The 12,602-nt window shown below is 35.5% G+C and overlaps 1 protein-coding gene across 1 annotated transcript in view; it reads right to left on the minus strand.

The window, feature by feature from the left end:
* Positions 1–12,602, minus strand: part of ABCA13 (ATP binding cassette subfamily A member 13) — a 176,273-nt gene that overhangs the window by 3,262 nt on the left and 160,409 nt on the right. Inside the window, exons 58-59 of the mRNA XM_088534081.1 lie at positions 2,548–2,653; positions 895–1,032 (exon numbers count right to left, since the gene is read on the minus strand). Of these exons, the coding sequence (XP_088390207.1) occupies positions 895–1,032; positions 2,548–2,653 (244 nt within the window). The remainder of the gene's footprint in view (positions 1–894; positions 1,033–2,547; positions 2,654–12,602) is intronic.

Genomic DNA, 12,602 nt, shown 5'->3' on the forward strand with positions numbered 1-12,602 from the left:
TATTCAGAAAAACTATTTTCCTGTCTAAAATTGACACTCATACAGTCAGGGTGCAGAAATGATAGTAGGAGACTGAGGTGATGAATCATCATGAATAATAGAGAGAAAAAGAGCTTGAGTAAACAATTCAGGAACAATCCTTGAACTGAAATTACCTTACATAGAGCCACTCAGTGAAAAGATTGTTTACAGGCAATTCACAGAGTAGTACAAACCAGAATATTTCTGTAACAATTTGCACACGGGACAAAGTAGCAAGTACATGCCATACATCATATATAATTAATATTTTGACCAGATGCCACTCCTTCAGTTTCTAGAATACTGAATGAAAATTTGCATATAAAGACGCTATAGCACACCACAGCTACCTAGAACTACACCACTGCCATCGTCTGTTATACCTTGTGCCCAAATAGGATTTCACAGTCATTAGTGGTGGGGCTCTTCTGTCTCCTTATGCATTGCCAGTGTGCCATAAGGGAGAGCACAATATTCATTCTGTGAAAATATCCTGTAAGTTTAAGATTTACTGTAACTTATGAAGAATGGTTCTGCCATTTCAAGGACACTGACAGTATCCTAGCCTTTCAAATACTGACAAGGCAGTTCACAGTCCAACCTTCTCAAGTGTCCACAGGTCTAGATGCATCTAAGTATAGACCAAGTCTGAGCATAGTACAAATGTGTGGGTTCACATGCTGCTTTTAACTGCTCACCCCAGTTTTCTCCAGTTTAAAAGCGTCTGAGCTTGTAAAATTACTGTATGCACCTGATCTGTCCTGCAACTACTGGTTTATCACAAATATTTAGTTAGTTCCACCAAATCAATATTCTGCTGCAATATATACTCACTTTAACACAGCACGTTTAGAAAAAGAAAAGAAATGCTACCTGCTCTAAAGTGGTTTGGCTGATAGAGTAGTGTTTGATTTGGAGAAAGACTTTGTGAATCTCTAGGACTCTGAAGAGCTCTGCTAAACATCCTGGACTTCGTGGTACATGGTACTCCAGCAGATTAAGATGCTGTCCCTTGAAACATGCAAAAACAACAAAAAGAGACAAAAATAAATGCATATTGATGATGATGAAGATATACTTTATAACTAAACTGGTTTCAGTAAGCAGATTCACTGTAGGAAAATAAGTTTTTTTTTTTAATCAAGAATAAAATTTTGTTTACATTAGCAGCATAATAATGTTTGCTGCTTATACTCAGAAAACACACATTTTCTATGTGTTCTGAGATAACACTTTGTTAGACATATGAATTTAGAACAGTTTTATGCTATAGGTTTTTATTTCACATGAGTTACCCCTATCACAAAGAAGTCTGTAAAAGCTGGAGACAATGAAGCAAAGTTAACCTTATTCATCAATATGTTTCACACACACACTTTAAATATACATAATTGCATATTTTACAAAGAGAAAAAATACTTGATTCCCACATCATTATGTGAACAAGAAACCTGAATCTACAAAAATAAAGGCCTCCATACATCTGTGTCTCTGTATGTCTCTGTATATCTTATTTTTCTTATTTTCAGTTTTTATCCATCATAAGATTGCCTCTGATCCTTGAATTGAACTGGCACAGAAATACAAAAATACAAAACAAAATAAATGTATATGGTCATGGGATAAGATTTAAAAAATATTTAAGAAGTGTAATCTCTCCATTAGGATCCCCTTCCATCTCTTCCTTTTAAACTCTATTTCAGCTTAAAAAGAATCCTCTTCTCAATTCTATGCATTTGGTAAGCTGGTAAGCTTCCTGGCCAAATAAGCCCTAACTACTGAGTAATTTTTCTGAAACAGTCTGTACATATTTATGGATGGATGGATGTACATATATAAATACACTTATACACAGAGAAAGTATGCATTTGCGCATGTATCATATATACTTATAAATACATGTGAGCACACACACATATACATGAGCACATGAGCTCACATGTACGTGAGCACTTACACATATACATGCAGACACTTATTAAAAATAAGCTTACATAATTTTAATCCTAACCACCAACAGAGGGAAAACAAAACAAAACAAAACAAAAGAAGAAAAACGATGAGCTCATGGCGTTCAAGAGTTTTCCTCAGAATCGAATTACCACATTTAGTTTGTAGGGCTCCATATCAAATAAAACAATCTCAGAAAAAAGCGTGATGAACTTACTGGGAAGCCATTTGCTATCAAAATAAATACTCTTAGCAAATGCAGCGCATTCCTGCCTCAAGTTAACACAAAGGAAAGTCCAGCCAGGTCAAGAATTAAAGCAAAAGGAAATTATGACTCAAGAGTCATGCCTGTTTGCTTATAAAAAGGCTATTTGGACGTGGATGGTACAACTTGATCAATGTCACAAGTCAGATCTAAATGAATGGCTGAACAAGAAAATAAAAGGGAGAATCATATATACTTTTTCAGAAAAAAAAAAGACCAAATAATGCAGTAAGAGTACATCTTTTATTCTTATTATCTCATATTTAATTTTGACATAGAATAATTGCTATGATGAGAAATTTTTGTTGTACCTTAAAATGTGTTCCAGGAAAATATAGTTGCAGACAGTCCAAAATGACTCTTCCATAGTTTATTTCTTTGCTAAGCCAAACCTTGATGGAATAGCCATCTCCAAACCTGAGAATGAGACACAGAAATGTCTATACTACAAAGAGAGAAAGAACATTTGTTTCCATTGATTTTCCTACGACAATTACGTCAATAAGCATCATGTCTCCCTATTGTACCATCACTAGAATTCTGGAAATATATATAACTAGTATACACACATATATATATATATCTCAAAGAAGCACTTATTTCTATTAGAAAGTTGTCAAATTAATCTTAATAAACAGCAAGAAACAAAAATTCTTGTTTTCCTTATCTATTGTTTGTTACTATAGTATGATTCATTATCTGAAGTACCTAAAGTTTTGTTATTTATAGTATGTCTTAATATATTATCAATATACAAATATATTATGCTTTCAGTAGTTAAGTAAAAGAAACTATGAAAAATAATCCTTAACTTCAGCTGTTTTACTGAGCAAAAAAGAGAACGAACAGTGCCTTTTTCTTAGCAAAGCAGCACAGCTTTTATTTTAGCTGATCAGAGTGCTACTGTGTTTTCATATACACAAAGTATACGGGTATTTAAAGAGATGCCAAAGTTCATAGATTTTCTTTAGCACTATAGTTACACAGTCTGTCTCAGAGAATAATTTAAGCAATACATTTCTCTCTCTCAATACATAGTGATAAAGTTAAGCATAGGCAATCTAATTCACACATTATATTTTTATTGGATTTACTCACTCCTAATATTTAGCTGAGCAAGTAAACCCATAAACACTGAAATGGCAACCACATCCTCGAGCAAATTGCTCATGCATCTGAAGACCTGCAGCACCCATTCCCAGTGCAGGTTGAGGCTGATGACAGGGACAAGGCACCATAAAAGATGGTGGCACCAGCCATGGCCCTTATTTATTTTTCTTTACTCTTCAGCTCCACAATTTAATCCCCAAATCACTTAATGCAGTTCTTTGGTTTTCAGTGACTGTCTTCAACAGTACTTCAACAGCACTCATGCCTATACCCTCCCGCATCTTTTGTGTGTGCAACTTGTACTTTAGGATAGCAGCTGGGTTATTTCCATCTGACATGTAAGAAGTACGTTTTTATATGATCAAAGCAAAAGTAAGTAGAGTGGCAACAGGCCTTTTTCAAAGGCAGGAAATAAAAATGTCCAGGGAATCTCAATCAAAATGTAGTAAGAAATGAAGTGGATTAATCTAAGATATATTTCTAGTTTAACCACAATCTGAGTACCTCCAAGCAATCAAGCACCTCAAGTTCCTCATTTAAATAATACATGGATAGAAAAGCAAGGGCTTTAGCATTTTTTTTCTTTATTATTGAACCAGATTATAATCTCTGTTAATATCATAGCATTCACTGACTTGGTTTTACTGTGAAAAATGGTAGGTGGCAAATTTAATTTTATTAAGACCTTGAAGGGAATGAAAGAACAAAGTATAATTTCCAAGGATCTTACCAGACTAGATCCTATCTTTCACTATAAAACCATTGTTGCTACATTTTAGGTAAAACAATAGCAAAAAAAAAAATTGCACTATACAAAAGATTGCATTAAAATAAATAACTTTTTTTTTTCTCATTTCAGTCAAATTCAGACACTGAACTGCTTAAAATGGAGTAAGGAGAAGGAAGCTTTATTGGTTGGTTCTTGAGGGAATGTACTGAATTAAATCCCATCTAGGTCATGCTGAAGTATTCACCAAGTATTCACCAACTGGTGTGGGTGACATAAGAGTGCTGTTATACCAGGGGGATCCAGAACAAGGTGGGATTCAAAGCAGTGACTGGATGCCTTGCCTTGCAATATTTTACTAACATATGATAGATTTTTAATTAAATCTTTTAAATGCATAGCATCATCCCTGTAGAAATGCATGTGACAATAACAAAGAAACAAAGATGCTACAAAAACAGATATAATTAACAAGGGTGTTCAATTTAAATGACAGCCAACCTGAGGCAACATTTTACAAGCCATCATTAATTCTGATCCATTTTCTAGCATCTCTGCACAACCATTGTTGAATTATAGCTTAAAAATGTTGGCTTACAGAGAAGTTTAACAGGACCATAAGATGAAATTGTTGCTTAAAGTGAAGTTTCCAAAGAAAAGAATTAAAACTTTCATTAGCAAAGACAGAGAAGTCTGTGCAACTTTGCTCTTAAACTAAATCATGAATGGTGTAAATACTAGTGTGCTACAAACAAAAACAAGATTTTTTTTAGCTAGTGAAATTATGCAGCTTCTATACCTTGCATTTATAATTTATTTTAGAATGACAGCCCTCTATATAGAGTAAGTCAATCAGCACTAAATGTTTCTCCTTGCTGTAATCAGGGAACTGCTTTGGCCAGCCAACGGAAGCAGTGAAAATGGAGTACCATTTTTTCTGCTTTTCCTCTCTGGTTCGGGGATATAATTAATTCAGAAACCCAAAGCAGAATTACGGAGAGAAGCACAAACTGGCTTGATTGGCTCTGTTAGAAGCAAACCTTTAGCATCTGATTGTCCCAGACCTAAGGAGGGAAAAGTTATCATTAAAACGGCATAAGCTGAGCCAGCACACCTGTTCCACAGCCATCTGTTGCAAAGGAACCGCCATCTCTTCCAAGCTATCCAAAGATATTTTCCTTTGCTGCATCACTTCAACACCACCTGCATTTTTATTTGCACAGACATATTCTAACACAAATTATTCTTCCTGTCTCTCCTTCCTTTCTTCTCTTCCCAGTCAAGTTAGTTGTTCAAATGTGACTTTGACCTAGCCAGCAGAATTGTTTCTTCAGTACAGTACCAAGACATCACCTACCAAAACACTACCATGAAACTGAAACTAACACACAAATCCCCAGGGAGATTTTTAAAAACTAATCACCTGGAATATTACTGCAAATCCATGATCTTAGCAAGCAGTGCAAAGCACATACAAGCCGATGGATAAATACTGAAGCTATTGGTCTGGACTATACTCCACACTCACATAATTACTGAGGTCCTCAAGCAAGCTGAGCAGGTCAAACAATGAAGGAATGAACAGAGCATAAAATGGCAACAGGACAGGAAAAATTTCTCTATTAGCAGTTACTAAATAGGCTAAAACTTCTCAGCCAAGGAGATGGATGCCCGGAAAAGTGTTCTGACAGAGCTCAGAATCGTGGCTGGGACCACAAAAGTGATTATGGAATATTCTTCACTCCCTACCATTGCTGTTTTTCATGCAAGAAAAGAAGGCATCAAATTAAATTATAAGGAAGGTAGTTCAAAACCAGTAAGAGGAAGTAATTTTCTGTGCAGCACATCGGAAAACTGACAAAGGATGTGCTGGGTTCCTGAACTTGACATGAGTTGAATAAGAGATTAGACAAATTCATGAGGAAAAAGAAAAATATCCACTAATACATCACCTCTGGCTTAACAAGCCTCTAACCTATGAATTGCTGGAGGCTGACTGAATAATGTGGGAAATATCCTCCATGTGGCCAGACCTGTGCAGGTGAGGAAGGGCCCTGGAGGCTTCCTTGGTGTTCCTTCCAACCATGCAAAGGTAACAGCAATGAATTAATTTTCCAAAAGCTGAAAATTCTCATAAATACTGAGTAGAGGAGTTACCACTTGGAGCAAATAGGGTAATACGAACACCTTACTGTACCCTTTTGTCCATCCATCAGAGGTCCTAGTGCAGGTTTGAATGGGAAAAGAAGATGCTGAAACACTGTCAATGCCTCGTGTTGACAAACATACAAGAACAAAACAAAACCAAAACTAGCAACCACAGATTTAAATTTAACAGTGGAGTCAAGAATTACCAGATCCTAAATCACATTATTCCCAACCACCATTTCCCATCTCTTCATCCCCTCTGCAAATCAAGAACATGACCCTAATGTAACTCTTCATGATTAAAGCAGAGCATCTAATCATCCATACATTTCTTGCCACTAATCAAAGAGCACATTTCCTGGAGAATATCGTGCTTGCGATTCCTGGCATCTATGTGTCTATATATGCATCAGAAAAATTACAGCTGCCAGAAAGTTTACTTGTGGAAAAATAACATGCATACTTTATTTATGAGCTAGTCTGATAGATCAAAAGATTACTCCAAAATGACATTAGCGGATAACAAAATAGAATGAAAACAAAATTAAAAAGTACATCAGTACTTAATGCATCTTTTAGAATATATGCCATAAATCAAAGAGGAGGAAGAATTTGTTACTGTACTGTTTGCGCAATGCTTTGTTTGCATTGATTTGCAGACAGATAAGGTTCTACTTTCCTTAAATGAATAGGTCTCATCTAGGCAGGGTAATGTAGTTATTTCAATATGATTACTCAAGTTTAGGACATATGTTTAAGGCATTCCTCTTATAGACACAACTAAAATGTACAAAGAGATCCAAAAGTGAAAAATACAGGAAACAAAGGTTGAAAAAACCTGAAATGATAAAAAATAAATCAACACAAACACATTACAGATTAAGTAAATTTTAACTTAACACTATATTTATGATCTCATCTTCTAGACACATAGAGACAACATCCAGAAAGCAAAAAGAAAAGTTTTTAAAATTGAGGTTAACCGTTGCATTATTATTTTTTTTTTAAATCTGCTAATATCAAACACAAAAATATTATCTCCGGCAAAATGCCAGTTCTTTCTGTGGTTATTAAAATATGGAACAATCTCAGTGTTACTGAACAAACAAAATATTTTGATTAGATGTAATAAAACTTAATCATAAAATCTGTCTTCCATATACTGTTGGTAGGTTTTGTTTTTATCTTTTCTAAATTGATAATGTTTTTTCCTGAGTAGCAATGTGAAAACAAAGACAGACATTAAAGGAACAAATAATATATGATTTTGTTTACATGCACTCCAGACTTTCATACCAAATCACCTACAGTTAGTATCTATATTCAATAATATTATCGTTGTGACAATGATAGCCAGAGGTTATGCCTAATTCAAGGTATAACTTTGCCCCACTCTGAATTATGTATGTACACATGTTCATACGTTAGCATATATAGACCAACTGAATGCGGTTTGTTTCCATATTACCCTTATATCACATTGGTTGAGGCACAGGCACATCAGCACCAAAATAGCATTCATGGAAGAGCCTATGACGCTCCAGAACTATTTCTTCAAAGCGTCTTCTGGGACTCAACAGTGAAAATCAGGAGGAAATAATGCAAAATAATAATAATAATAAAAAAATAAGAAGCCTCAATCTAATCTAGATGCAGCTCACAGACTCCAGGAAGAGACTTGCCCCATATCTCCCCTGAAGGATAGGTGATGCCTGCATGCAGGTCATGCACGCTCCTTGCTGCAGGTTCCAGCAAGCTCAGCCTCTCTACGAAGATCCTGCTCCCATCATGCCCCAAATCTGCCCAGAAAAGAGATCTGCAACAGGTGGTTTCTGCATAACGAAGAAAACTACCCCACGGCAAAGCTGAAGGCCTACAAAAATGAGGGTGAAAGAGATCTTCAGTCTCTTCCTTTGGTAACAACATTTGTTTGATCTTAGGGAATTCAAATACTATCTCTGCTTTCTCTTTTCCCCCTGCCTTGGCTTCATATCAAAGTCATGAGGATATTTCTTGCCCTAGACTGGAGAAAAAGAAGAAGAAGAAGAAAAAAAAGTTTAAGTGGTTAGTTTCCTTGTGTCTGAACTTACCAAGTAGCTGTTACCAGCACAAGTTGGACTGAAAGTATTTCAAATTCAGATTTCTGAATTTTATCCTGATGGAAGATTAAGGTGGGTATTACCTTAAAACTTGGAATAAATCAAATTTGGGATGAGGAAGAACTTCTTTACTGTGCGGGTGCCAGAGCACTAGAACAGGCTGCCCAGAGAGGTTGTAGAGTCTCCTTCTTTGGAGATCTTCAAAACCTGCCTGGACACAACCCTGTGCCACGTGCTCTAGGTGACCCTGCTTGAGCAGGGGGGTTTGGCTAGATGATCTCTAGACGTCCCTTCCAACCTCAACCAGTCTGTGATTCTGTGATTATTAAATCTTGTGGGTGAAGTGCAAATTTGAACTTTTCCAACAATCTGGGTTGCAATGCAGTAATATCAAATGGATTCTTTTTTCTGTTGTTGTTGTTGTTATTGTTTGTTTGTCTGTTTGTTTCAGTTCAGGATATTATACACTAAAACGTCCACTGGAATAACTATCAAGATTTCAAAGTTAAGTTCTCAAGTTATGAAATGCTAGAATGAGGGCTATTTTCACATCTGTTTTCCTGTCTTTACAAGTGCCCACCTTGAGACCATGGGCTCCAACTTACAGAAGTAAGTTGTAAAGTATTTTCAGAAACACTCACAACTACAGGCGAAGTTAATAGGCCCTGTCCTTTTGACTCCATTTTTAAGGTACTAAACACTATGTAATGTTAAACAATTGAAAATGTTTAGCCATAAATAGCTTGGACTAGCTACCCAAAACCTTAGGCTACTCTTCTGCAAAAAGGGAAGAAAAAATTCAAAATGTTTTCCCCAGAGGTGTTTTGAAAACTGACATTTACCGTGTTTGTTAAGCACGGCAATACAGCCCCAATGAATGCTGAGAATACTGCTCTTACAAAGAGGTTTGAAGAAATGGCAAGGAAAGACAGTACACAGATTAGCCACTAAAAATATGAAATCTTAGTTAGTTGCTACTCATTAAAATAGGTACACCATTATATTCCCACATCATATGGAAAACACAGTATAAAAATGACAAAAAGAAATTACATCTGATGGTACATGCATATTAGGACTAAATGCTGCAAAATTTTATACGAATGCAGATATTGCTTATTTGCAAATCTTTAAACTATGCTTTATAAAGGTTTTAGAGTTCTTATTCAAATTTTCTTCTGGGAAGATAAACAAACAGCTATATTGCACATGTACACATCCGCTGCCCAAATACCTCTTTATATAGAAAATAGTGTTCTAGATAATAGGAATAAAAATTACATTCTTGAATACAATCACTCGTGTACTTTATGACATAAACAAACTCACTGCTATATCTGTTACTATAATATTGTCTCTACTGAGAGCTGAAATATTCATGAGATCCTTAAACTTTCCTATTTAAGAAATCTACATGTGAGTTGTCTTGGAAAAAACAAACAAACAGACAAAAAACACACTCTTAACCAACCATTAAGAAAAATGTAAAATGTAAATAGCTTGGCATCACATTTTCCATTCCACTGCTATAACAAATAGATTAATTGCTGGGTAATTTAATCAGATGCCTTGCTGATACTATTTGAGCACAGACTTGATACGTGTCCAGCACTTGAAAAATTGGTATGGGTTTTTCAGCTATGAGAAAGAAGTCTGTCCAGATGGCCCTAAAATGAAGGACAGCATTCAAAATGTTGTTCCCAGAGGATTGGCCAGCTGTGTCTAACATGGAAATGCTTCTGCAAATTTTTAAAAAAGCATTAGGTGTAATGGAGAATACTGGAGAGAGCATTTAAATGTAATCCATTCACAATCTAGATTAATTGACTTGGTTGGCAGGAGTCAACTCAAATTAGATTTTAACGGGCACAACTGCTAGCACATCTATCTCACATAAACTACATCTAGAACTAAAACACTAACTTCTTTGGAAACTGTCCTTCAACTCAGTCTTTCCAGCTAACGTTATCTTTATTTGGTATTATTCCGAAATTTGCCACCTGCAATGAAAGGCCCTTCTGAGGAAGCCCAGCACTTACTTATTATACTACTGAGAAACATTTGAAGACATTTTAAATCCATTTAAAATAAATATAGCCAGGGCTCAACAACTGAGAGTAAAAACCCAAAGACCTACGATTGTAGAAAGGAAACATTTTTGTATGAACAATTTACAGATTTACATAAGAGCTGGAAAAATGAATCAACTTTCACATTAGAAGCAACATGTGTCTTTTTTTAAATCCCTGTGAAGTTTTTATGCTACACATTAGCATCTTCCTGGAGCTTACCCATACTCTTCATAGGGGAACTTTGTATTGGCATCTGACAAACTGTGTTCAGTCCAAGACTATGTTTTAGGTATGTCAAAGGCTGAAAGTGCACTGAGAGGGGAAGCTTCCTACCACAGCTAAGAAACAAATTTAACATGGACTCAAAAAAGACACATTAGGTCTTCAACATTGATCTAGAGTAAAAAAAAAAAAAAAAATTGCACTACATATTCTGTAATGGTATTAAAAAAAAACACCAAAAAAAATAATTTTGAGGATTTTCATTAAGACAGATGAAACCCCCAAGAGGTAGAAAAATGTGAATTTATCTATACTTAAAAATACGAAAAACATTTTTACATGTGATAATATTATTACATATTATAAAAAAGGTGCTCTTACTGTTATTTCTTTCAACAGAGGTCTAATTCTAGCACAGAAGACATAGGAAGGTTTTCTTTAGTTTAAATCTTTAGATTTAGATAATTAGATTCTGGAGAAGATTGAAAGGGGATCTTATCAAAACGTACAAATAGCTGAGGGGAGAATGGAAAGAGGATGGGGCTCTTGGTGGTGACCAGTGACAGGGCAAGAGATAATGGGTACACAAGAAACACAGGAAGTTCCGCCTCCATGAGAGGAAGAACCTCTTTCCTGTGAGGGTGACAGAGCCCTGGAACAGGCTGCCCAGAGAGGTTGTGGACTCTCCTTCTTTGGAGATCTTCAAAACTTGCCTGGATGCCACCCTGTGCTCTAGCTGTGCCTTGGCTGGACTAGATGATCTCTAGACGTCCCTTCCAACCTCAACCATTCTGTGATTCTGTGATTTCTTTCTTTTACCCAGTGAAGCCTATATCAAGTAAATTGAGATTGATTTTTAAATATTTATTGAATTTGATTTATAGAGACAAATTAAAGATAAAGATATCAAGAGCTGCTTCTAAGTAGGAGCAAATTAAAACACACACCATCAAGAAACAATTTTTATGGTAGGAGTAAGTAAATCAGATGAAATCAGATAAAAAAAACTTTTTAAAAATGCTTTATTTCAACTAGATTTAGTGGAAAGTTTTTTTTTTTTTTTTAAAAAAAAGCATAAGGCCAAAGTCAGATGGTAGCAGCAACTATTAGCATAGAGTGCTAATGTAGGAAATCAGGGGGGAAAAATAAGGGATTACAACAGCGAAGGTGGCTGTTAATGATATTGTTAGGTAGGTGTTCCTGAACAGGAGATTTAGGAATGCTTAAGGAGGAGTAATATCTGTCTGTGTATAGAAGAATGACAGGGTAATTAAATCATATAGAGGGAAGGAAAAAAAATGGGGAGGAAGAACTAACTAGATATGCTTTCAGATCCTGGAAATTTTTGAGAAAGTTCCTAGGTGGAATAGAAAGTGCCAAAAAAAAATTACAAGTTAAAGCTTAATTATTTCATTTGTCTTCTTTGGAATATTAGGTAAAATAATCATTCTGCTTCTCCTTTTCCTTCTCATCATGATTCAGGAGCTCTCTGCAAGGTATATTTTAGAATATCTGGAAATTGTCTTCAAATAGATTGAAAAGAGGAACTACATCGGATTTCTTAATCCTGTAATGATGACCTTATTTATCACGTGTGCAAGAGCCTGGGGCTTAGGAGGGTTGTTCTGGAGTGGCAGGTAAAGAAAACCACAGTCAGGTGCAGCTGTGTCTGGAGGGAAATTTCGAACTTAGAGTAGGCAAGAAAATAACAGGAAATAATAGGAATACTAGGATTCTCTTTGGCTTCTCCCAGCATTTATCAAAAATCTTCCAAAGAAAGAATAGAAAAAATAATTAATACATGCTTATTTAAAATAATAATAATAATTTTTTTAAAGCCTATACCCATGCCAAGCTGCTTTAACCACCTCCTGTTTATGAGTTTTAAGGCAGTATTCCCTACAGTGGCTTTGCTTCCAGAAGCCAAGAAAATGGATTAGGCAGGCAGAGCAAATTCTGAGAATTGCATGATTTTAATTTGTTCCTTT

This window comes from Tinamus guttatus, unplaced genomic scaffold, assembly GCF_059628265.1.
Source record: "Tinamus guttatus ecotype Peru unplaced genomic scaffold, ASM5962826v1 Tinamus_guttatus_pri_ptg000535l, whole genome shotgun sequence".
NCBI classification, from domain to species: domain Eukaryota; kingdom Metazoa; phylum Chordata; class Aves; order Tinamiformes; family Tinamidae; genus Tinamus; species Tinamus guttatus.